The following is a 26,975-nucleotide window of genomic DNA, read 5'->3' as shown; positions in this document are numbered from 1 at the left end:
CCTTTAGCTGACCTTGACAGAGCATTTGATTCTGTGTCGCAGTTAAGCTTGGGTACAAGTTSGAACATGGGAAATTCCAGTCACCTATACAATTTTTTTTTTAATTCCCCCCCCCGCTCTTTGCTATAAGAATGGTCAAATGTTGAAACCGTTCGCTCAAGTGAGTTGCAGAGTCTTTGTGCTTTTAAATACTCAAAGAAGTATGAGCCAGAGCTGCTTTGTGCAGGAGCAGACTTCATGACCTCCCCAGCCACATTCTCTTCAGCCTAATTTGTGTGTAATTCTCTGTCACAAAATCTTTCCTCCCGTGAGTGAATTCACAGATTTTTTTTTTTTAAGAAGTCCCATGAACTTGCTGAAGGTAGGTAGTTGTTCTTACTGAATGTCCTTTATTCTGACTATAGTTCTAAGTTTTACAAGGAGTTAGAAATCAAAATTAAACCTAGAGTCTTAGTTAAGCACATACTTTTCCATATAGCGTGGAGTGGGGATTTATATTGTCATGGTTTTATTTTATAGTGACTTTATTTCAAAAATCTCATCACTTTAAATTTCACCACTAATTGTCTAAGTAACATCTGCTCAGGCTGTCTGTGAATTCCTACTGAATTCCTGACCTAATAATTAGAGATCAGAGAGAGGGATTCTTTGTCTTTGGGGAGTCAAGGGAGATGGACTACAACTACCAACCATTAATTTTTGAAGAACCTGAGGGTTACTTTTAAAAACTGATGCTGCTGGTGCCCACAGCATCATTAAAGATAATTAAAGATAAAACAAAAATGGGTTTGGACTTTGTATAATCAAGATTTCTCTTGTGAAAGCTGAAAGCAGATTTTTTTCTATTCAACCATATTTGTATGCTTTTGTTGAAATAGAATTTTATAGSTGATACCTGGCACCTTCTGGTTTACCAGGACATTTTGTTACATTGATAGTTCTTTTACAAAGAATGACCTGGAAATGTGCTTCCATTTGTGCTCCTTTAGTTCCTCAAAGAAAGGATCSTGAGCAGGGAACTTTGTTTCAGGATGGGTGGAAGAATAAAAAAGGCTTAAACCTTGGTCCATTTGGSTCAGAAAACCAGCAGACAGATGTGAAGCAGTTCTTTAACCTTCTAATAGAATATAAGTGCAGGTGTAAATCACACTGAATCATCCTATTCTCAGAGTACTGTCTCCTTGTTCATTGAAAAAGTGAATTTCACCTTTTTTCTTTTCCAAACTTCAAAAGAGAGAGGAGAACGAAAACTGTTTTGGTCTCTTTAAAAAAAGAACAGATATTGTTTCATGTTTGTGAAAATATTTTCACTAAAAGGCTATGGAAGTGAGGTAATTGGGGGAAGACTGAAGTAAGACTGATGAAGACATTGGGGGAAAGAACAGAAGTAAGACAGCCAATTTAATTCTGTTCTCTCTGGCTTCACAGTAGATCTTGTAGTAATAAATAGATGGTTGCATACTCAGAATTGAATCCAATTTTTAATCTTCAATCAGAGCTTTACAATAACTTAATGAGAAAATTCAGAAGGGAAAAAAATTGAACAAACCTGCAAATGGTGTGAAGAGAAGCTTTATAATTTAAAAGTTCATTATTTCATTCTAGAGACTTGCACTGAGTTTAAAATTCCCTGTAAACGTGACCTAGCATAAACTTCAGTTCATATTGTACCTTCTTTTTCTCTGCCTTTTCATTTGAAATGTTCACCTTTGCTACTTGATCTGTTGTTCTGTTGTCCGGGAATGGATCTCTGGATACTTCCTGAGATTTTAGGAGAATACCATAGGGTTTCAGAGAATGTTTGTTTCATCTTTTCTTTCCTCGACTGACAAATTAAATGTACATTAATGACTACTTGCTGTTTCRAGGATTCAAATGGATAAACAAATTTTTTAAGTCCCAGTGCTGAACTTTGAACAGATGCAGTTGTCTTTCCAAATGTTAAATAGTCATTGACTTTAAATAGGTTTATTTTAAAAAATGCAAAACTGATACAGTTTAACTAAAAGTCTCTTCCTGTTGTTTAACTTCCACTCCTGATTATGAAGATGCCATTGTTTCATTAGTTTTCTAGTTAYTCTTGTCTTCTGGGGTTGCCATGACCTGATTTTTTTCATGTCAAATCAAGCAGAGAAATGAGGATGTTGAAGGAAAATTTCACAGTATTAAAAAGCCAAAATATTCCGGTTAATTGGTTATTTGTAGAGTTACTGAGTTCACCTTTAACTTAAATTTCCCCAGACACTCAAGTCAGTCTTTGTTTATTTTTGGTTTTTTTTTGCTTTTTCTCATTAATTAAAAGGTACTTTTTAGTAAAGATTACTAAAAAAATTTTTTTACAATGATGGACCTCCCTTACATCTTCTACACCATCACTCTAATTACTGGCTTAAATAGGAAAAACGCACCTTAACTATGTATTTTTCAAATCCATTTGTCTAGTGAACATGAGCARCAGTGGACTTTCAGGGGTTCTTTTTGTGTATTTCACTGTCTGACAGTACTTTTGCCTGATTTTTTTCTAGTTTCTTTAGACAAGTCTCGTTCCCAATCTATGTCTCGCCATGTCCAATAGTTTTTCATTGGGTTTCCATGTGTATTGCCTCCTGTTGGTTGCAAAAGCCTAAAAGATTTTCCTCACAGCACTTGAAAAAACGAAAGCTTATTTTGGAATTAAGGYGCCTCAGTGTGTCCCACTCACCAAAGATGCTTTAACCTCCCAGACAAAGAAAATCTGCTGAAAAACCTGCATTAGTCACTCATTGTTGGGATGAACCAGCCTGCCACCAACCCTGGCTATTTCACTGTGGATTTTGCGTAGCACACAAAATTTATATACTCTATCAGCRTTCAAATTGGATGAGATGCTCATAATTGTGAAATGAAATGTACCCATCTCAGTTGTGTTGAAAGGTCAAAGTTAAGGCTAGGTACAAGACTAATTTTCCTGTACTAGTTACCCAGCATTTAAACCYGAAACTGCTAAATGATTTCTAAGTGCCAGCAAACAAATTCAACAGTAGTGCTTTTCTCAGATGGGTAAACTGGGATGCTGGGGTTAAATGACTTGGGATGAATTAGTGATGATGCCGAAATTCTGCTGGCAGGCTATCTTCTCTCACACGTGGAGAGATGAGGTGGTTTGAGCGTATCTGTGCAGGAGGCACAGTGTTCTCCGGCAGCAGCTCCCAGTGCAGCCGGACAGGCGGCCTGAGAGGTCCCTGCGAYGCTCTCTGGAGTTTCTGCTTCAGAATGAGCATTCATTCATGGGCAGGGAAATCCGAAATGTCTGGCAGTAGTGGCTGTAAGCTAATGCTTTGTTCACGGAGATCTGTGCTTTAATGCTGTTAGTGGTTTCACTTCACTCGTTAGGGCAATAAAAGAGATGGTGCTCTCGGCAGACGGACGTAGCCCTTGCTGACTGAGAACCTGTGGCAATTAAACTTTCAGCCATCCAGCTGCTGTGAAATGGTGCTCCCAGGGATGGTGATGAGGGTGGCTCCTCCCTGCTTAGTGCAGGAGGCCAGGCAGACCTGGCAAAGCCCTGATCCCTCCTCAGGGCGCTGCTGTGCCGCCTCGGGCCGTTGTTCACGCCGCTGGCAGCCCTGGCCTGCCCAGGTGCCCTGAGGCCGAGGGCGGTGTCTGTGCTGCAGCCGGCASTGGATTACGGCCTGGAAACACACCTCGGCTGCGGCTGGATAAACGAGCTGAGATAAGAACCCTGCCTGAGACACGGGATCGGGGCTTTGTCTGCTGAGTCGTAGCTGCCAGGCTTCCCCTGTGCAGTGCGGTGGGAGCACAGTCCCCAGACACAGCTTCACCCATCCCCGCAGTCTCCTCAGTGAAGTGCTGATCCTGTTTGGCTCTGCCAGGCTTCCCCTCCGCATCGGCCTCGCTGCGTGTCAGGGACGGGCCCCTGGGATGATCCAAGCTGAAGGGACCCCAGGCTGCCATCAGCCCTCCCTCAGTTCAGCTACAAGGTCAGGCCAGGTTACCCAGGGCTTGCCCAGTGAAACTTGGAGGAACGCGTTGCCAAAGGAATAAAAGCTAATTAAAGCTTCATGAAGCATGTCACAAGCAGGGAAGCTCACAGAGATTTGGAAAGGGGAGGCCAAGGRAAGACAGTTTATTAAAAGAGGAGCAGAAAGACAGCACTACACCAGGAAAATTTTTTTTCTTGCATCAGCAAGAATCTCAAAGAGCATCTGGCTGGTAGGTTTCCATCCAGAARCTGCTGTTTGCTTGGTAAGCCTGAGAAGCTATTGAGACTGCTTGGGATGCTGTAAGAGGACCTTTTAAACTTATTTTTCTTTGACTGATGACATGGAGTGTAGCTAAAACAAGTCACTGCTATTCCTTCAGTGCTGTGAGTATCAAAGTACTCAAGCTTAATTGTGACACAGAATCAGATGCTCTGTCAAGGTCAGCCAAAGGCCCTGACTGCTGAAAACTGGTGGGACATACCAGGGAAACATTACTTTATACTATGCCCTTGCCTTTTTTTTTCCCCCTGAGTGTTTGCTGGGGGCTTCTGTCAGAGACAGACTGGGAGACGGCATGGGGAATGAAGAATGAAAGTTTCTGTGATACTGGCTCCTGGAATTGCCACCATACTGCATGTTTATCAGGCACTTGTGCCTGAAGGCTCCTGCTGTGCTAGAGGCTTACTGGCTTTGGAGTAAGTAAAATCATGTGCTTTCGTCTCAGTAGTTTGAATATGGCATCATCTTAAAATGCGAMCTTGAAAATCTGCAGCAGGAGCAGTGCTGTTTGTATAATGCCTAAGCAGTGGCTGAGACTTGGAATTGAGATTTTGTGTGCAAATGATAAAATAGCAATAGCTCAAGCTGTCTGTATGGCAAAGTGGAGCAGGAGGGAGAATATATGGAGAGTGGGATTGATTGTATTGAAGAGAAGAAAGAAGGATTTGCATAATTTCTGTGTTAGGATTTAATATCCACATATATCTTCAAATAAACACAGTGTAAATGTTCTTGGAGGCTTTTTTTTTCATTCAAGACGCTATTTATGGTTAAAGGTATGGAAGGAYCCTTTCATATTAAAACTTCCTGTTCTTTTGATTTACCAAAAGTTAAGTAAAGAAAGGAAGATTAAAGAGGAAGGAAAGTCTAAATAGATTTCTGTTTCTGGAAGCAGAGACTACAAAACAGCTTTTCAAGCAGGGCATAAATTATGYTCACAAATAAGCAGCACAATCTTTACAAATGTTATGTCTCAGAGCTGCTCCGAGAAGACTCTCACATGTAGAGATTTAACTATATTTGAAGTCTCAGTTGCTAATAGAAAAAAAACCTCGACTAATTACTGAATACAAATGGTTTAAAAAATGGGCAAAACCTCACCAAACAAAAAAAAAAAAACAAAAACCAACAAACAAAACCACCCATAGTGCTAAACTGTTGTCAAGTTTTTAATGTAACCATTTTTAGTTCTTTTAGTTGCTAACTTCATAGATATTGTAATTGTTAATGTAAATATTTACAGCTTAAAAGGGTTATATGTGCAGAGAAAATAATAAGATTTGTGTGCATTTCCTCTGCTGAGATACTTTTTTATATCCGACAAATCTGTGTGAATGGTACAAGTCACAAAGCAAGGGAGAAATGCCCTCCATCACTTAAAGCTGAATAAAAAGCTGATATTGAAGAATGCTGAGGTATTAGCCAAAAGTAAAGGAAGAAACTATGACAGCAGARCATGGTGAATCATTCACTAATCAAATTTGGGAAAATAATTTTTTTCTTGTTTGTTTTGTATTTCCTTATGCAAAGTACTGAGTTCCTGTGAGATAAAGTTAATTACTCAAGAGATTCAGTCCAGGCTCCTGTGTTACTTGTGCAGTACTCTGAGCAATCAGAGCTGTGGCACATCTGTAAGCTGCACTGTTGGCAACTTAATTTCCAGGGCTGGGTTTGGGTAGAGTTGACTTGTGAAGTGGTAAATCTCTGATACCACAGGGGTGACTGCACCCCTTTGTGATGCACCAGCTGCTGAGTAGTGCAGTATGTGGGGAAGTAGGTGGGGTTTGTCACAGGTGGGATGAAAAAATATCAGAGTTTTGCTTAGCTTTTTGAAGTTCCCTGTGATTGCTCAGGTGTCTTGTATGTAGGAAGAAAATAGAGGTTCTGTGGATTTCTCAAGGACAAATTAGTGCTGTTCAGTTTCTGTCCTCACATAAACAATGCCATTTTCAACACATGCTTCTTATTAATATTAAGCAATTGGATCTGCTCTGGATTTAAAAGGTTTAAAAGTATTGCTTGAAGTTTAAAGACTACTGCTCCAGTATCACTAAATATATCTTGAAAATTCTTCAGAAATTGCTGGTCTCCAAGGATGAAGCTGCATTCATTAACATACTTTTTTCATCATTAACATGATCCTAGATGGCCTATTATCAAATAAGACTACTGGCTGCTTAGAGGTTACTTCAAGTGGAAGTAGGATTTGTCACCTAGTGGAAATGGTAGCTTTCTATGTAGATTGAATGAGTAGGTGTTGCCCAATTTAAAATAATTACTCTTATCCAAATGTATTGTTGACACAGCTAAAATTTGCATAAGTCCTTTTGTTCATGTTTTTTCCTACTCCTGTTGAGCAGGATAGATTTGATCTAAGAAAAGCTGGGGCAACTTTAATCTGTTTTAATAAACTGTCTTGAACCAGGAATTGAAATTACAGAGGTTGTGCTGCAAAGATAAAATAGGCAGCGATAGCCTATGGCACCCACTACAAAGGGTCGGGATGGGGGGGAGTTGCTTCCCAGAAAACTTTAGTCCAGGGGAAAAAAACTATTGCAGATTGTGAAGCTGAAAATGTGGTTACATGTGTTGTTTGTGAAGCCTTCCAGTGAAGTTGCATCATCCTTTTGGGCAGATGGTCTTGACAGAAGTAACATGATCTTGGACRGCAGTCCTTGGGTCTTTGAGAGGAGCTGACACGGAGGAAATTCTAGGGCATAAATTGGTGAGGGATTGAGCTTGCCTTGCCTCTGGGCAGGTGCTCAGCTGAGTTGAGGGAAGAAATGAACATGTGGTTTGAATGAGGTGAAGCCCTGCCTTGGTTCTCATTCATTTCATTTCACTGATAGGGCTGATAGGACCCCTCCTGAGAGTTCAGGAGGTCAGAGATGCAGGGGTGGTGCTCTGTAGGACTTTGGCTRTGTGGAACACTGGGCAGTTTGAGCATAGGAGACTGTGGAGCTGTGGGAGACAGCAAATCCTTTTGGAAACAGCTGTGCAGTTGAAGGAGAGTTGGCCAAAGGGTGCAACATCGGATTGCTAAGAATAGCAGGTAGGGCTCATCTCTGGGATGTGAGTTGAGTTTGTTTATCCCGATTCCATTCTTGATTCTCCTCGGTTTTTCAGAGGTACAGAAGGCTGGGATGTGTTTGGCTGTGGTGTTCTTGCCTGAATTTGCAAGCTGAAAACTGTCCTCCCAAGCACATGGAGGTCTGTTTGTGAAGCTGTGCTTTCTGAGGGGATTAGCCTTAAGTGTGAAATACTGTTCCTTGCTTCTTCCCCATGTTTTTTCTGCCAGCTGAAGTAATTGTTGCCATCTGTCCTGTATTTTTTTCCACTGCAGCTGCTTTGGGAGTTTTCTAGCCTCTGTAGTCCTTTTTATTTTTGTGGAATAGGGACCTCTTTAGTACAAAAAGAGAAGACAGCACACAATGGGCTTTGATCTTTTTGAACGACAGATCTCCTGAAAAGAATACAAATTAAATTCAAGGAATTTGGAAATGTGTGAAAATGACAGGAAACATCATCTTTGTGTGTGTCTTGTATTTATCTCTTAGGCTTGTCAAAATGAAGAGAAGAATCATTCCACAGAAGAACTTAGCAAGTCTGAAATMCAGGAGGAACTGAAAAAGGCCAATAGCCTTCCTAGTTTGACTCCTGGAATCAAAACAGCAGATAAAGACAAGCAACCCCGAGAAGGCTTTTTTCATTTCCTTGGAAGCTTATTTAATATTGCAACAAAATCTTCTTTGGTTGAATCTAAACCTTCTACCTTCAAAGATGAACCCAACAGATGTGAAAAGGATTTACAGAGCACAAATACCCTTCCAAAGGACATGCAGCCAAAGCATCCAAAAACTGAAGAGTCTACAGCTAGGAAAAAAGAGGATTCTGTTAATAAAAATGATGCCATCTTAAATAATATTGGGAAAGATATCTCACGAGATCTCCAAGGAGGCTGGAAACARTCTTCAGATACAGAAAAGTAAGTTTTATAATTTATTATTAAATATATTAATGTTTGTGTATGTGTGCATGGAACTATGCTGACCCAGTTCTGCTGACTGTATGACAAATGTCTGTCATTTCTAAGGGTGATTGGAGTGTCCCTGGCTCAACTTTGTGCAAAACTCCAGTAGCTACTACCCTAAATGAATGAGGAGGGGAGAACTCAACTGCAACAAAATATAACTTTAAAGTTACAAGTTTAAGAGCTTATTTCCTTTCATATTATGGCTTAAATAAAGGCTTGAATGTAGGTCCTTTTTATATCTCAGCAGTTCAATAATTTTACTCTGCAAGTAAGATTTTCTCATTTTTAAATTACCTTTCCTAGTTTGGCTTAGTGATTTTGCTTATGTGATTTTTTTTTCCCTAGTTTTTTTGGGTTTTCCTGTGATATAAATAAGGTTATGTAAAGCACTCAATTTCAATTAGACCAAATATGGAGCATTCTTTACAGTCCTKTAATATTTGTAGAAAATATTTTTTTAGAAAACTGGTGCCAAGGGCACCATTTTCTTCTTGAGAGAAGAAAAGTTAACATCCTGGCTGTGGTCAACACTGTGGATTACAAAACCTTTTCTGACTGTCATAAATATAGATACTAGTTTTCCAAAAACATTTTTAGCTGTTATGTTGAAATTTGACTACATGTGGGTCAGCACGGCATAGGTTTGGAGTTAGATGTGAATGTATGCTTGTGGTAACCAGTCCAGTTTTTCATAGGTGGGTAGAACATGGACTTCTTTGTGGGCAATGGATCTGCAAGTGATGATTACTCAGACTTTCAGTATAGCCCGGAGTATTTATTTCAAATTCGAGCAGAAACTAGTGATCTGAGATAACCAATAAGTCTAGCAGAGAGACAGCTTTTATTCTTTTAAGATTTTAAAACTAATTTGAGTTGTACTCAGTCTATTTATTGGTGACACATGAAACGTTTCATCTCCATGTAGAAGGTCACAGACACCAAAAAAAGCTGCTGACTGAATTCCACTTCCATACTGGAGATGTCTCCAGCAGTCTGCCCGTAGCTATTATTCAGTAGAATAATGATTTGAAACTATATTATATATGCGGTTGCTGATCAGGATATGAGTAGGGGATGTGATACCTATTTAGGTGAAGTTAAAACTGTATTTACACCACCAAAATACAGTCATTAATATTAATAATGGTTGTGTTCTCATGAGCGCTCTGGTTTGGTCTGTGGCTTGGTCGACTGGTTTTTATTGCAGACTCTTATCGTGGTATCACACATCTGACTGTGCTTTTTTCAGACTGCAGCTCAGCACCACCACTGCTTTGATCAGTGCAGGAGAAAAGTTCTCCTCCCCTCTGGTTGTTCTCTGGAGAGGCCCAGGATCATGGTGCTTCTTGCTCTAGTTCCTGAACAAACTGTGTTCCCTAAAACCTGTTGGACAGGCTGGGTTGCYGCATCAGTCCCTTGCTGCTATTTGCTGTTTCTGTAGTATGTCCTGTCTTACAGGGTCAGATAGATCTCATTCCCCATTCACTGGTTGCRAATTCTTCAGAAAAATATAGATTAATAAAATAAGGCATTAATAAAAGTTGCAGGGTTTGGAAAGAGTGGATATTAACGCACTGAAGTGACCTCTTTGTTCTGTGCAAATTTTTTTTCTTGAAGTCAAGGTCACAGTTGGATTTGTAAATTGGCCATCCTTTGACATGGATCCTGTATTGTTAGATAATCTTTGAAAACCCCTGTAGATTTTTTTCAGTATATAGTTTATATGTCTCATGGCCAGGCAAGCATGTAAGAATGCGTCTGGCTAGTTTCGAGGTAAGCTGGTGTCTATATACAGGGGAGTTTTTCCATAGAAGATAACATTTTTTAATGGAAGAAAAAGAGTAATTTTTTTTTTCATTGTAGCTGTTGTAAATTAGGGCAAACATTAAACCAATCKGTGTCCTTTTAAGCTCATTCTCAAAAACGCAGTGTACATCCTGCCCTTTTTGGCTAGGGATGCTAACAAGTTAGATAATCTCTGTGTAACTTTAATTATGTTTTTCTCTGYCTGACCACACAATGAGAACTGCTCTTCTGAAGCAATTAGTAAAGAAAAAATGGAATGACAATGGGGAAGCAGAGGKTTACATTGTTTACCTTTTTTTAGAGTTTGAATCAAGGATAACTCTCTTTTCTTTTATGGAAGTAGTTGTGCTGGGTTTGTTCTCTTTTAGTTTATAACAGTTTAAAGGATGTAGGATTTTTCTTTCCAATACAAGCTGGTTTTTTTACTAAATATTAACTAGCTGACATTCAATTTGCACAGTTAAACTCTAAAAATGCTCTTGGTTGCTKCCAGTTGGCTGAAGAGTCTCGCTGGAAGTGGCAGCTAAAAGCAYAAGAGAAATGATGGGGAGAAGGGTGAAGAAGTAGCACAAAGCAACAGGAAGGTGTGGAAACCATGAAGAGATGATGTGAACCTAAAAGTGATTGAGTCTTAAAAGTCATATGAGATGTGCTAGCGAGACATATAAAGCCAAGGATATTTATTCCATTGATTATTGCATTAAACTACAATTGTAGCATTTCCTGTAGAGGCAGGATGTAGCAGAGAGCTTTATAAATCCTTAAGACCACTTCAGTATTAAAATCTTACAGCAGTTTCCTTTGTCATGAGGAACATGTAACTGAATTTGTTAATTATAAACTGCGGTGAAATACTGCGTTGAAGGTTGTCTGTGGTTAGCAGGAGGTTGCAATGGTAAGTGGAAGAGGGATGGCTGTTGGATTGCATAATCCCCATCAGAGTTGTTTAAAAAAAAAAGCCTAAACCAAACAACCTTTCAGATTTTAAAAATCTGACCTACCAAATGGTCTCAGATGCCTCTACTCAGACAGCCTCATTCTCATATTCTTAAAGCAATATTTTGCAAAATACAAGGATGTCAGAGTGCTCTGACCTGTAAACTGAGGTTAATTTTGCCCTCAGTGGGAGGTCTGGCACTTGGTAAAGACTCAAGTTTCCAGGCCTTGAGCCAAGGAAAGTGGAATTCATGAGCTCAGTCTGTGGAGTGCGTGTTTGTGAGGGACAAAATGTGTAGGTCCCATTATTCCTYCATCATCCTGGCTGGTTGGCTCAGAGATAATTTGTAACCTCAAAGGTTTTTACTTCCTTAATCCCAATAGTGGCAAGKGATGAAGGAGGAGCACAAAAGACAAAACCATGATAAATTTGGCAAAGTCTCTAGGCAGAAATTACTGTGGACAGTAATTGCAGCACAGAGGATGGGTGAGGAGAGTTGGGTTGGCTAAGTCTCCAGTTATTTCATGCCTTAGTCTTACATTTCTCTGGGATGGTTCAAGGTTTCTTTGCCTTGAAGAAGCAAAGTGAAGTGGAGCAAGGCATTRCAAATTAGGGTGTTTGCTACTTGTAGGAGAACCTCTTCCTTGGATAAGATGGCAGCTTGTGGGTAGAATGGCGGAGTGGTAGAGATAAACGGGAAAACTTCATGTTTACTCTTTGCCTTTGCACTCTTAATGATGTTACAAGCCAACCTTTAACTGAAGAAGTAAGACCTAAAAATAAAACCATGGAACAGTAGGGGTGCACTTCACCTCATTTTTCAGTGTTGAAAGTGTTCATGATAGAGATCTCATTGAGAGATTTCATGTGTTCATGTGTTCAAGTGTTCATGATTTCATTGAGTAGGTGACAAGTACAAAACACAAATTTGCCCCATTATCTTTCTTGCCTATAATGTAAAATTCTTTCACTTACACATGTATTGCCCATCACTGAAAGCTAACAATTTGGCTTCAAATTTTTGTAAGACTCCTGAGTATGTACTTCCTGCAGTGCATAGCTGCCATCTTCTCAAGAATACCAGCAGTGGTAATGGGTAGTATCTTGTGCAGGTGACTGAGGACAAAACCTTGACAGGTGTTTTCCTTTCCCCCTGCCCCAAAGACTGATGACCCAGATCTGTTCTATTGACTGCTTGCCATTTGTCTATCTTCCAGTACTTTTTTTTTGGTAATATCCTGTAACAACATAAGTGGATGTTGCAAATAGCGATGTGCAGAACAATAGTGGTTGTGAAACTGCACAGCTTGTTCTGGAGTTGCCTTAATGCATTGCTGGACATGGCTGAAGAGACAAGAATCAAAGTTTTACTTACTCTAAATGTTTTGATGAAATAATCCCAGTTAAGACTAATACCCCATTTTAACAAAGTATTTTAAGATCCTGTCTTCTTCCTTCTGTTATGAGCYTTGTAGATCTGGATGTGAGAAAAATCTCTGAACCCCATAACTGCAAAGACTTTCTACTTGTAGGTAGAAGGGAGGTGGAAATGATTTCAAAAGCCAATGCTCAAAACATGCATTTACACTTTACATTGTGCTAGGAGCCAGGTACTAGGAATAATTTAGTGAGAGCATTGCAAGCAATTTCATTCAGAAGGGAGGTAGCCCTAAGGGGAAAAAAAATTCGTTCAGTTTAGAGTTCTACTGTGTTATACATTATTGTGTTCTGTGAGGGAAATGTGGGGTTTTTTCTATTTATTTTGAAGTCTAGTAAACCTGTTGTTAAGCTTCTAATGAATCTATATAGTATTAGCAATTAGTATTTCCCACCTTGGTACTATCAGAAAATCCTGCCCTTTTGTTTTGCTCTGATAGAAGTACATCTGATAAAATCTCTCAGGTTTTCATAATTCTGATTAATGGGTTTGTTTCAGAACTTGTAATTCTCCTTTGTGTTGCTTTTCAGATGAAGGCTTGTGGTGATAACAGAACACAGCCCTTAATTTGTCTGATGGATTGTTGTGTATTGTGGTTTTGATTCAGTCAGTAGCAGCAACATTCATCTCTCCCTAYAGATGCCTTTGGCAGGAAATCAAGAGTAAATGAACAGAAATTAATCACTTAATTCCAAGCAATAGTCTCATCAGGTAATTCCTGAGGAGCAGTGTAGAGGAGTGGGGTAGCTGCTGCTCCTGCGTTTGTTGGTGTTGATTTGTTGATCTTTTCATGGCTTTCTGGCCATGGAAATGCAGTGTTGTTCAGTTGCTGGTGCTCAGGTGGACTGGGAGTCATTGCTGGGAGTGAYCTGCTTCCAGCTGAGAAGGGCACTCCACCCTTCTAGGCCAGCCAAATGCCACCCCAAATTAGCAGGCTGTCCCAAGGAAGGAGCAGSATCATCCTTCCCCCGATACCCTGGGTGAACTGTGGAGGGTGATGACTCTCAGGGCTGTACTGTAGGAGAAATGCAGACCCCAAAGCATTTCTCTACTGGCCAGAGAAGGGTGCCTGCCCAGAACCGGGATGTGGTCCAAAGGAAAGGTTCTTGTTGGTGCCAAAGCAAAGATTTGTGAGTTTCTGAAGAAGGAAGCTTTATATTTTAAGAGTAATTCTTAATTCTTAACAGAYGTATGATGCAAAATTGAGCTAAATTAATTAAGTCAAAAATTAATTCACTGGATTTTCTCCACTGGACTTTTATTTAGTAAGGTTGTTCAGCTATGAACTGTGTTCAGCTGAGTCAAACCCTTTCTTTCCTTACCACACTTGAAGCTGCACTGTTACTTGAAGAGAGTATAGGGATGCCCTTGCTTTAATCCTTCAATACATCTCTGAAGAAGCCAAGAGGAGTGGCTTTCTTTGGCCTTTGAATGAGAAGCTGAGACCTTACTGCTCTCCTTAGCTTTTGCACACCTGGGGAGAAGCAGCACAGGCTCTGCTTGTCCCCCTTCCCTGGCAGGGACAAGTCCTGGGCACCTGAATCCCTGAGTATGACAGAGGACAAGGGAGGGGCAGCAAATGAGGAGACTTCCCCCATGGATGGGGTAGGAAGGCTGGCTGCTGCTGGGTACTGGGGAGATACGGCAAGGAAGAGCTAGGAGTGATCCCGGGCCCTTTGTGCTGGTCTTGGTCTTGCAGCCTSTGGTGTCTTGGGTCAGCCTTCATACGTGCTCTCCTCCTTCAGACTGAAAGAGTCGGGTTTCCCAGATGTGGAAGGTAATCAAGAAAGTGCTACCCTAAAGGGCAAGGGGAAGTAAAAAACATTCCAAGGTCACAGAGACTGAGTTTGCTTTTATTAAAATTGTCATTGACTCTTAATTGCCCTTATGGAACATTAGCTTTGAAATTTCCTGCAGAATCAACTATGTGTAAATCACTTTGTTCAACCAAACTTTTGACCTTTTCAAATATACATTGTGATGTCCCAGGACACTAAGTATTTCAGACTGCAGATTTAAATCATGAAGCTATCCCCTCTGGCTAAAAAATTGTTTTCTTTCATCTGMGTTGTATATGACAACTATTCAGTTAGTCCACAGTGGTTTTTTTCCAGCAAGTCTTTTATTTTTCCCATTTATGAATATCTTACATGAGCATAGAAACCAGCTGGTTGGCTAAGTTGGATTCCAAGGTTTTTTAAAGTGACTTTAAGCCAGTTGTTTCCAGACAAAGTACCTTAACATAATTTTTTTAGAAGCTGTCTGTTAAGTATTCAGTGGAATAAAAGCTAAGTGGAAAAAAATTAAAATAAACAACAGCATATTTTTAAAATGGTCAGGCAGGGATAGACTGAACCACATCTAGATCAGTGATTTTCAGCCTATAGCCTGTAGCAGATCTCTCTGGTGGCTCCCTCTGTGGCGTCTGGGAGTAGAGATTGGGGGAATTATGGATAGATATGCTTGTAAAAGCAGAAGACTGCTGAGCTGCAGAGTAACTATCTGGATGAGTGAGGTATAGGGGAAAATTTGCCATGGCATGTTGTGGGAGAGGCAGGTATCGCATGCTGCAGAAGCAGGCTGGGCAGCAGTGCCCTGCTGTGCCAGTGAACTGTGCTGCTGGAGGCCTGAGATGCTGTGTCAAGCTCTGTGGTCTTCCTCCACCTTTAGGAAAAYGTGTGGGCCTGTCTGCTTTCTGCATTGTTGTATGGTAAAAAGGGGGTTGGAAGGATTGCCATCTCGAGGGCGTACACTTGAAAAAATGCAGACAGTGTGTTCTTTACGGATGCTCTGCAATGAGGCATTCAAGGTAGCAGGTTTCCTCCTGCTCCAGGCCTTCAAAATCAACAAGGCTGTTTTATAACTGCTGCCACTTGCGCAAGTTACACAAGATGTCTGCATTATAAGCTGTCAGAAYATGTTCCCCTCTCCTCCTTGAGTTGGTCCCCCTTTAACTTTTTATATCTTTTACACAATAGAGGAAATATCTATCAGCACCTACTTTTGACAAATTTAACATAACTCATGTTGACATCCTCTCTTGTTGCTGTCAAAGTCTTTTGTGAAACTGATTTAAGGCTTTTTAGGGAATTGAATAGCTTCCTGTGAGGACAGGAAAGAAGGAATCTCCTAGTATTTGAAATATGTGACACAATGCACACTGGGTTCTTTGTATAATCAGACTTTCATCTGCATCCTCACATCAGTTGAAAAAAAATTTTTGCAGAGAGTTTTTAAAGTAAGTTCTGAACTGACGTTTTCTTTTGGTGATCAGAAATGAAACAAGTCTCTAGTGACACTTTCATAAGATTTTTTTTTTTGGTGTTATGGCCTGCTTCTGCAGCATTTGTTTTGTAAGACTTAAAGCTGAGCTGCTGGTGCTGCATAGGAGCATGGGTTTTCATTTTTTAAATGTCTTCTTGTTGTATGGGAGCATTCAGGATGAATATGCTTCTGTGCTCTAAAAGGAAATGCATTAGAACTAAAAGGTATGCTGGCATATTTTTGTTCTATGCTGAGCAGCAAATTTTTTATCAGAGGTCAGAGATCCTGAAGCTGCCTCTTTTGTGGAGGAAAGGTTGGTTCTGGTTTAAAATGGAGTTCACTGACAAAAGTCTTGGTAGAATCGAGTCTGCAGGARAGCAGAACTGCATGTTGAGAGGCACTGGCACAAGCTGAGGCTCTGCAGCTGAAGCAGGGCTGTAGCCAGGGCTCCTCAGGATTGGATTTRTGCAATTTTCCAAAGGGCAAATGGCTTGGAGTCTTGCTCAGACTTCAGATTGGTCAGTTGGAGCGTAAAATTCCCTCAGAAGACAGAGAGCAAAAAGAATTGGGAGAAATTATAAAGGTCGCCACACAGCCATAAAAAGAAACTTCTGAGTACTTTCTTTTTGCCTGACCATGTGTAATAAATAATGACTGGGAGGAGTTGTGGCTCAAATCAGTGTAGATGTAGAACCCAGTCATACTGGCAATCAATCATGACAATGAGCCTTGTCATCCCTGTGTAGGCAATCTTTGTAAAATGTACCTATTCATCTCCTATCTGGGTGCTTTGGGTTTCAGAATTTCTGATTTCACATGAAAAATTCGAAGGCAAAGTTGAGTATGAGAGACAAATGGAAAGATATGTTCCAGGTTTTCTCTGGAGCACTGGTTCTCACCACATGTTTGTACATAAATTTGAGTTCTGCCCACTGCATATTACAAGAATATCAACCACAAAGTGAAAGGCATTCAGTAAAAGATACTTCTTGTCAAGCTGTTCACTCAAAGTCGTGCCTTGGTTTTGGTGGAAACGAATGTTTGGCATTGCAATATCATTAGTGTGCTCACTTCAAACGTTTCATTACAGCTGATCTGTTCAAGAATCTGTAAAACCTTTTTGTCTTTTTGAGAAATGGTGCTAATATGTGTTCTGCTTGTTTTCTTAAGAGAAATTTCATCTGGATTCAGGACACTTGTAGGCCAACTTTTATTTTAGAGGYTGACCAAAGTGTAGAGGAGCTGTTGGAGTTGGTAAAAGCTTAATAGTGATTATTTAAAGCAGGAAAGGTTACTCAGTAAGGTTAATTCTGAATTAGAGCATGATCAGGTCTTACATTCTTAAGACTTATTTATAGTATGGCTGTGACTGATGCTGAGTAAATATACTGCACTGTAGAACTCAACAGATCCTTCCCCTCACATTTTTAGAATCTCTGGAGTTTTAGAAAATATTTTCTAATGTAGAAGGAAGTTTTCTGTGAAAAGGGGGAAATAATGATTTTTTTCTTTTACTACACTTTGCCCACTGTGGTTTGGTTTKTTTTTTTTTYCCACTCGGAAGTGTTTATGTTTCTTTGAAGGGTTGTGACTCTTCAAATCAGCCRTTTTAACAAATTGAGTGTGTGATGCTTTAGCAGCTACCACTGCTGGTATCTCTGGAAGCCAAACTGGTGCTATGGGACACTAAATGTAGGCATCTAACTTGGCAAGTGCTTGGGAGATGTGTACAGGACTTCCACATTTCCTCTGTGRTTTAATATACCTGGCCAAGAAACCCTATGCAGAGATTCTGCCCTAGCTTTCATCAGAGATCACAGCRAATTTAATCCCAATACAAACCTCATTTTCAAGTTTTCACATATTAATGTATTTTGGCATTACCCTAAAGATACCTGACAATGTAAAACATGCATATAAATGACTGTTTATATCTCTCTTTTAATGTTCATGAATAGGAATAATTTCACTTTTAGTTTACTTTTACTCTTTGCATGTCCAAGTACTGCACAAGAGGGATGTTTGCTTGTGATTTTAAATAGCATTAAGTTCTMTCTTCAAAATATCATTAATATTGAATCTTGACAGAAAAGAGATTCTGTTTTTAGATTGGTGAATCCACTTCATTTTTATATTCTTCCATATCCGTTGAGAGAGCATATAGTCAGAATCCATGCAGACAAGATTTGAAGTTACAGTTACTCAATGGTGCKCATATCTTTTACTTTCCTTAGTAAATTTACTTTTTATTTCTCACTTCAATTATTTGCTCTCAACTGTAGAGCTCTAACAACTTCTCAACAAACTAAACTAATGGAGGAAGGTACAAAGAGCTTTTAAAAGCTATTAAGCTATTTTTATATATTGCARTGCTTTTCTATTAGAAATCAAAATCTTAGCCAACATCTTTTTTTGTTGTTGTTATTTTTGCCCAAGCGGCTCTTCTGAAATGAGTATGAAAATTTTCCAGACAGCTGAATGGCTGTTTCCAGCCATTCACTAGGTTAGCAGATATAGGGCAGACTTTGAAAGGGTTTCTTCTTAGTTTACTTGGAGATTGAGGCAGAAGGGATTTTAAGTCTTCTCTGAGCATCCACTTTGTCTTAACATGAAGAATGGAAAAGCTGACAGTGACTGATTTTTGCAAGAATTCTTTAAGAGGTGGAAAAATAGGGGGAAAGAGAGAAGCATTTGAAAGAAAGGTGAGTGTTTGTGATGTCTCCTAGTTTTAAGAAAGAAGAAAAAGTGCTTCTTCAGAAAATTGAAAGTGACAGGTTGTGAACTTAGTATTAAGAGAAAAAGCAGTGAGGGATCAGGATCACAGTTCCTCTGTGGTGATTCTTTCATTTGTTAGTTTTTGCCTTCACTGTTTTTTGCTGCTAAATTTAAGACTAATGGATGGCTAGATCTACCAGTTCCTTGTAACATTCCTAGTCTTCCCATTTTGGTATTCTTTCCAGCATTCCAGCAGTCTTCCTTCTTACCCATTCTCCATCCAATCTCTTTCTTTGTTGCCCTGTGATCCATAGAAACATGTGCTGTTGTAGGCCTTTTTTCCCCCCACATTTTGTGTTTCCTCGTCCAGTTTCTTAACAATATGTTGAGAGCCTGGATAAAAGTTTAAATTTCAGTTCCATATTTTTATGAGCATTAGTACAGTAAATTTTCTTCAGTTTCAATGTACAGGCCCACTTCAGTAGGATATAACATCTTCAAAACAGTATGATTATTTCTGTCACTGTAAACATTGACTTAGAAATGGTCTGGTAGAAAATCAGTGATGGAAATTGGTTAAAGCAAAGTCTACTTTTTTGCTTATAATTTAAGTTGACTTTTTTGGTAAAAGGTGGTGTCTSTATCATTTGTCACACAAGCCTGTACATAGCAGAAGAAGGAGGAAAATAGTGTRAGTGCAATCTGCAGTTTGTGCTAAGCTGTGAAGGAAAAGAGTATTTTGCATCATCTGCATTTAGTGCTAACCTTTATTACCGTCGTAGCTATTTGGATTGTGTATTTTTGCTGATACTGATGATCCTTGTTGCAGACACAAACGACAGAAGCCAGAAGCACCCGCAGTCACTTACGCAACGTATCGGGGTTCTGCAAGGATCAGGCAGCTCCTGAAGAATCAATCAGAAATTGGAAAAGGAGGAAAAAGTCCTGAGAACGGAAATGCTTCAGCGGTCAAAGAAAATGGAGAAGTCCAAACAGCTCTCTCTCTGGAATCAGGATGCCTAATAGAAGAAAATGGAAGACATGAGGGTAAAGATCACCAAGATGATGCCCTATTAAATTCTTCTGCAGTTAGAATGGGATGCCAACAGTCGGATAAAACTCAGCATTGCCTGAGCAGAAGTAAACATGAAATAACTTCGGAGGCCACAATGTCATTCACTGAATCGTGTCATGAGTTAGACTTAAAAAACACACCTGCTTTAGCTGCAACAAAAGTTAAAAGGACRTTTTCATTAGATTCATTACTGCCATTTAGTTGGAGAAACAGTGGGATCTTAACCAATTCCTCTTCCCAGAGTACTCATTCCCTTAAGGTCAGTTCTGCAAACAATTTGGTTGGAAAAGAAGATGGACTGTCAGGAGAGGCAGGAACTCTGTTTCAGACAGACAAAAATACCACTTCTAACTTTGATAAAGAAAATTATTGTAGTAAAGCTAATAAGGAGTCCCCAAAAGAAATACAGGATGATTGTTTACATTCACCCAAGTCAAGAATCAAGACAGTTAATGAAGAGCTGCAGGTGAGGAAGGGAGAATGTTGCTGTGATCATCAAGTGGATAATCACTTAGAGAGGGCATTGGATGTCCAGAGGCTTCATTTCAGTACSACTGCATTTCAGAAGCAAGCAGATCAGCATACCAAGAGTGCCAATAAAGATAGGGATCCAAGAAACAGTGATTCACAGAAAATTGTGGSAGCTGTAGAAAGAGAGGAAAATCCACAGAACTGTCCGGCTACTGTTCTTCCTTTTGATGAACGAATACCTACTTCACTTAGCATGGAATCCAGAGGAGGAAAGTGCATGGCCAGAGGTAATCTAACCACTTCAGTGTCATCTGTTGGACACGCTGAAGATACAGTCATGGGCAGGGGGACTTGTAATGAAGAACTGAGTGACTTAGAGAAAGCAATGCATGTACAGGATGGACACAAGCAAATCCAAGTGGAGAATTCTACAGATGCTGCCACACAGCAGACTAGTTTTGCTTGTCTAGAGACAGAGTGTGTGGAAACAATGAAGGTTTTGTCTGAGGTTGCAGTGGAAAAGGAAAGCTTTTCCAGCCCATCACTGTGTGTACATGGGCGTCAAAGTGTGAAAACAAATTTTGATGAGCTGACAGCACCTCTAACCCACGAGTCTAGCTCTCCATCTATGATGGTTTCTCCTTCTGCCTTGAGATCTGAAGGAAAGCTTTTGACCAACCATTCTGCTTTCATCCACGAAGAAGCCAATGTAGACTTGATTTCTGAGTCTCCACCTGTTTCTGAGAAGAGGTTTATTAATTTTTCTTCCAAGAAGGAAGACAGCAATAAATTGTGGATATCACCCACAGCAATTGATTCTTCATCTGACAAACAAGGAAAAATGCTCCCTTCTGCCACTAGYTCTGAAAATGGCCAAATTGCTGCTTCTGAACAGGACAGTTTTATTTTTCCAGCTGCAGAGTCTAGRAGAATAATCCCTGTGGACAGGACGACCGAGGGGTCACCTTGCTCAGGAGACCTGAGGACTTTGTGCCCAGCAAGTTCTCTGGAACCTGAGATTACTCCTGCTATGCTTGATGGAATAGCTGCAGGGGTTGTTGGCATCCTCAGGCCCATTTCTCCTCTGGTATCCAGAGAAGCCTTCAGTCTTCCTGTTTCTGCCGTGGAGATGTCTGACACTGCTCAGGGGAACAGCAATTCTTCCAGTCACAGGGCTAGTGATGGGACAGATGAGGCCTTCTCCACACAACAGGCTGACAGCGGTGTCCTGGCAGAGGCAATGGCATCACCAATCTGTCCCTTGGAATCTTTGGATGCTGCATCCAAGTCAGCCCATTCTGAGAGTGTGTGCAGGGATGCTGTGGGACAGGTGAATCTTGGTGCTTCTGCTGTCTTGGAAGCCCCTTCTGGCCAAAAAGCTGCTGCACCTGCCCAGGCAAACAGCCTCTCTTCTGGGGAAGAATGGGGAAATACCGATGTGGAGGGACAGGAATGTTCTTCTTTCCCAGATGCTGCTGTTTTGTTGAAGGAAGCTGAAGAAATAGTGAACTCGGTCTTATACTTGGCTACAGAAGAAATTACAGCAAAAGAAGGCTTTGGTGTCTGCCACCCTTGTGGGAGCAAGGATAGTTTTAATACAGATAYTGCAAATTATCAGAAGGCTGAAACTGTACAGCTGGCAGCAGCAGAAATCCAGTCAGCTGTGCAATCATTAAAAGACTTTAATGAGACCGGTGAAGGAGGCTCATCTTCGTTTACAGGAAATGAAAGAGTGGATACAAATAATCAAGTTGAAAAGATACTCTCTTGCATCACTGATAAAATTGACCTAAATAGGGTGCTAGYACTGAAAGCGAAAGAAACAGTTGATGAGGTCATTAACTCAGCCATACAAAAACTGGCATCGAATCAGCAGCAAGGCAGTGAGAGGAAAAGGATTTTTGGAAAGGTTCAGCCTAAACTTGAGGCTGAAATGCCAAAGACATTAAATCTGGATATGAAGTTTCCTGCCAACACCCAGGAACCAGTRGAGATGGGTGAAACTCACACTGTAAATGTAAACTGTGAAAAGGCAGAGTGCTTGGGTCCTCCTTTGCTTCCAAATAGTATGGAAAATGGCATAGATTGGTCCCAAAGAGATGAAAATATACCAAATAATGCAATTACTTCTCAAACAAATGGAGTTCTTCCCTCTGGCAGTTTAGCAAGGCCAGAAACAGATCTTCTGACACCAGCAAAAGAGAGGCACAACGGAAAGGTGTGTGACCATCTGGCTGCAGCAGAAAYGTGTGGCAAAGTATCAAAAACGAGTAGAAAATCTGATGGAACTTTACATTTTATAGATAGAGATGCAACTGTGACTGAAGAAATGCTTTTGCCATTGCAGTTAGAAGGTTCATGCAATAATACAAATATGCCAGAGTGCACGCTGCTGCCAGCTGTAAATGTTAATTTGTCATCTTTTATGCCTGGTGAAGAATGTATTAGCCTGCAGAGTGAATCCAAAGATAAAAGCAGCCCTCATATGTCTCTGGAAAGCAATGCAGAGGACAGTCTGTGCGAACACTGTGGGAAAGAGGCTGCAGAAGAAGTACCTGTAAAAGTAAAAGCAGCCTTTCAAAGTTCAAAGGCAGTGGAGAGTGAAGAGGAACTAGCAGAAGGGGCAAGGGAGGGAGCAGAGGTTAATACGGGATTAGATACACCGTCTGTGGTACCTGAATTGTCTGCTATTGGAGAGGGCAGTGAGGGGAAACGCTGCTTCAACACAGTCTTTGCCCAGAATAATGAGAATCTGAAGCAGGCACAGACAAAGGATCAAGACATGGAGAGAAATAATCAGCTTGAAGAAAATGGCCTGGACAGCAGCAATGACATGAGGGAACCAACAGAACTTTTGGCCTCTTCTCCACTGATTGAACAGTGGGAAAACAATTCCTTTACCATCATTTATGAAGGTGCTCTTCAAACTGAGAACAAATCTGTCTCCACTGATGATATGCAGACTGGTTTGCTTTCTCCTTCTGATTTGCCTTCAGATAATATAGGTCATCTAAGGTGTGACAGAACAAGGAATAAGCAGGAGTCAGCCTGTCTGTATGGGCAGGACAGCAAGGTGACTGACGCAGCAGAGAGCCGAGGCTCAGAGTCATTCCTGAGTGTGGAGGCCAAGCGCTACAGGGTTTATCCCTTCTCCCTGTCTCCCATCTATGAGGATGACAGCTCCCAGGAAGATCTGCTGTCCACGGATGTGTCTCCAGAAAGCCGTCCTGGGGGAGTCTCTAAAGACAACTCTGACCCCTCTTCCGTGCTTTCCCTCCTCCAGTCGGTGTCTGAGCGGCTGCAGTTCAGCRCTCGGTTCAGCAGAGAGGAGGAAGATGAGGAGGATGGAGTGGAGGAAGAGGAAGAAGAATCATCATATGAGGAAAATGTTCTTGATGCTGAGAGAGAAGACAACTGCCTTTCCAGTGGGTGGACAGGGAATTTTAAATCAACCCCCCAAYTGAACGACCAAAGTAGATCTTCTTTTCCCGAACCATCATTTCTTCTTTCGAAAGAACAGCTTGACTCACAGAAGCGACCAGAACGGCTTCTAGATGTGGCTTATTCCAGTCAAACACCTTGCAAACCAGTTCCAGAGAAAGCTGATGCTGCTGTAGCACATCCTCCTACAAGTGTGTATTACCAGTATTTGAAATCTGCCCGCAATGGCTCTTCTGAGAAGGGGACCAGGTTTGGAAGCATCCTCCAGGATATGCTGCAGCCAAAGATTCATTGGTTTCAAGACAATGCCATGCCAAAACTGGGAGAGTTGTCAGTGGTAAGATGTCATGTCACATAATAYTTGTAATTAAAGTGATTAGCCCAGATTCAAAGTTATTGTCTCCCTATTTTCCTTGCTAGTTTTTATCATAAAATAAATTGAAAGTTCTTATCAAAAGTTATTAGGCTTTTTAATTTCATAGGTTTTAAAAAAAGTCTTCCAATAAAATAACTTTAAAAGGTAAGTCTTGGTTCAGCACACAGGTGAAAGTGATTTAATTGTAAAATGGAGTATCTGAACAGAAGGTAAAATAGGGAAATATGCATAATAACAAGYTTTTATAATAGCACAAGACAGATTTCTCCATATTAAGGGCATTTCAACCTGAAGATGATGGAATTGTCTTTAATATGAAATTGTTCTTTTATTTCTTTCACTTCTGAGATTAGTAGAGCTGTCTTGTAAAAAAATYAGCTTACTGGGCTTTTTGATATTTTTATCACAGTGTCTTCTACAAACTGTAGCTCAGCTGGCAAGTTATTTACTTATAGCTGCTTCCATAGATTAACATTTCTTTTTTTAGTTAACTTAAAGCAATGGCAAATGAGGGTATGGAAACAGTTCTTCCCATGTTTAGAATTTGGAAGTGCTGCATAGACCAAGTGTGTAACTGAAGAAGCCTTTCCACGATGTTGGGAATACTCCAGTCTGTGTTAGAGGGATCTTCTGTTTTTTCTTCTGTTAAGAAAAGCAGTGCATTGTTTACGGGGGAAGGGTAATACATCTGTAAAGGTTATAACTTCCATAACAGCTCTTCCTTTTTAGTACATGCTGCTTTCTGCTGATTGACCCTGTTAAACAATTTACACCAGCACTGAATATCAGTAAAACAAATCTTGGTTGTTTCTACAAATGGCAGTTGTGGACATGTACAGGAATAGTGGACCCAGAATAATCTGCCTGTGCTTTGTGCCACTGTTGTAGGTGTTAATAGTTGTTTGCCGTGTCCTTTTGATTTCAGAACCTCATTGACAGGGCAAGTCTCAAACACAATCCAAGACCAGGAAAGGTAAGCAGAGTTTGTGTCACATAAATCAATATGATACATGGAATAATTTGTTATACCACAATTTTTGAATGGAAAGCATCTGAAGTTATCAGTCTAATTTTATGTATTTTTATGTATTATTAGCATATGCTTGCACATGCTGTTACTGAGAATATATTATTTGAAATCCTGCCACTAGTAATTTTGATGTATTTCTTAAAAATTTTTGTTTTCATTCAGTAGAGTATTTCATAAAAGAAGAAACTTTGTAGCCCTCTCAGTTGAGTGCRCTCAAATTGCAAGCAGAAAGTAACTGTCTGTGCTCTGTGTTGAARTGGGCCCTCATTTGCATGCATTGTGTATTGTTTCAGATTATTATTTATTATATTTGTGGCAACAGAAGTAAACAAGAAGTTCATTCTGATGTGCTAGATGCCTCATCATGGATCTTTCCCATTGGAACAGTACTTAGGATCATTAGAGGATGGTAAGAAATCCAGATCATGTTCTTTCCAAAAGACTGCATGTGTGTTCCTTTTGTATTTTTATTTCTTTTAGTTATGACACACATCCCATCTGCAGGAGTCTCTTTCCTTCTTAATAGGTAGACTGATACCGGTGAAAAAACATAAAGCAAGGCTTTAAATGCTGCACTAAAAATTATGTTTATCCTGGGAGCTATGTTCAAACAGAAAGTTTCTAATAGAGCCATAAGTAAGTTTAGAGTTTTTGCCTGAAGTGCTGAGCTAATGCAGCCATAATCATGACCAGGAACACATGTATGACAAAAAAAAAGGTGGATTTTTATGGTTCACTTCACTTATACATTAGCTGTTACAAAAGGACCATCAAATGAACATTATCAGCTGGTGGTTTTAATGTGACATTTAAAGGAATGTGCATGCAGAAGGATATATACAAGTACCTTTAAGTTTTCAAGTGTTTCTGGATTTGCTTTGGGAAGCTGGGGGCAGGTCCATGTCAGTTGTTGCATTGGAATTTAATTGGTGGAGCTTACAGGGGATGTTTCTGTCAGCAATGCASGTCACATTTATGCAGTTTTAAGGCAGCCTTGTGTGGTTTTGCATACATTTCCTTCACATCCTAAAAAATGCTGAATGCCATTTTTAGTTATATTTAAGAGCCTTGCATAGTGTCTACCTGATCAGGACATGTTTTGATGTGACAATTAATATATTTGTTCTGGTGAAATAAGGCTGTTAATTCCATTGTGGTTTARCTGTATTTTTTATTTTATATTTTGTCCTGGAGGAGAACTATGTTTTTTACTTTCAAATACCAAAGTTAATGGGACTAGTGAGGAACAGAATAAGAAAAATGTCATATTTGTCTTGATAAGAAGAGCTTTTTCCTGGGCTTTCCATCACATAGATATGCTCTACCAGCAACAACTCAGTTCATTGTATCRTTATTGCAGTTGGATTTTTTATGAGAAACCAAAGTTCCGGGGTCAAAAATACGTACTGGAAGAAGGAGAGGCTGTGCTGGATCACCTTTGGGATCTTCCAGATGTGAAACATCATCAAAGAAACCTCACAGTTGGTTCAATCAAACACGTAACAAAGGTACAGACTTTCTTCACCGTATTCTCACATGCATAATTGATTTACTGGTCACACTGGTGTATTACCAGCAATGGACAATGTGTCTGTAGTGTTTCTGACTTTATTCAAATGTGCTCTGACTCACTTTTTTCACCTTCTASGTGATAGATTCCAGGGCTTTTGCTGCGCTAAATTTCCCTTTCTTCCTGAGTTAATGAGCAGATGGATTATGTTTCTTTGCCACCTCCCTCACCTAACACAGATTCCCTCCTTTTAGATGTTTACCTGTCCATTAATTTGAAATTAAACATAATCAAGTAATGGTTTTGAAAAACTTTTTATCTTAAGCTCTCTGCTGAGTCTGTATGGCTTCTGTTTCAGCATCAGTTGGTTTTCCAATCCCATTTGCACAGCATAGGCTCCAAAAATTGCTGCCATTCCCTGTGCAGCTTGTGCCATCTGTAGGGTTTCCACAYGAACCAGTGGTACACCTACAGCATGTGCCTCTGCCTACAGCCATCAGTTTAGAAGGCTTTTTGTTGAAAGGATAAGAATCAAATGTATAAAACTAAATATAATGCATCCATTGTTATTCAGTGAATGGGGAATGTATTTACCAGATCTTGTGATTTAAGAAGAC

General features: G+C 40.1%; 1 protein-coding gene across 1 annotated transcript in view; it reads left to right on the top strand.

Moving 5' to 3' along the window:
* Nucleotides 1-26,975, top strand: part of CRYBG3 (crystallin beta-gamma domain containing 3) — an 81,162-nt gene that overhangs the window by 18,146 nt on the left and 36,041 nt on the right. The window contains exons 3-7 of the mRNA XM_057389978.1: nt 7,820-8,247; nt 19,285-23,779; nt 24,744-24,791; nt 25,142-25,257; nt 26,209-26,356. Of these exons, the coding sequence (XP_057245961.1) occupies nt 7,820-8,247; nt 19,285-23,779; nt 24,744-24,791; nt 25,142-25,257; nt 26,209-26,356 (5,235 nt within the window). The remainder of the gene's footprint in view (nt 1-7,819; nt 8,248-19,284; nt 23,780-24,743; nt 24,792-25,141; nt 25,258-26,208; nt 26,357-26,975) is intronic.

This window comes from Malurus melanocephalus, unplaced genomic scaffold, assembly GCF_030028575.1.
Source record: "Malurus melanocephalus ecotype Western Australia unplaced genomic scaffold, MMel_1.1 scaffold_21, whole genome shotgun sequence".
In the NCBI taxonomy this organism is placed as follows: Eukaryota; Metazoa; Chordata; class Aves; order Passeriformes; family Maluridae; genus Malurus; species Malurus melanocephalus.
This window is presented reverse-complemented; position numbering and strand designations above follow the sequence as displayed.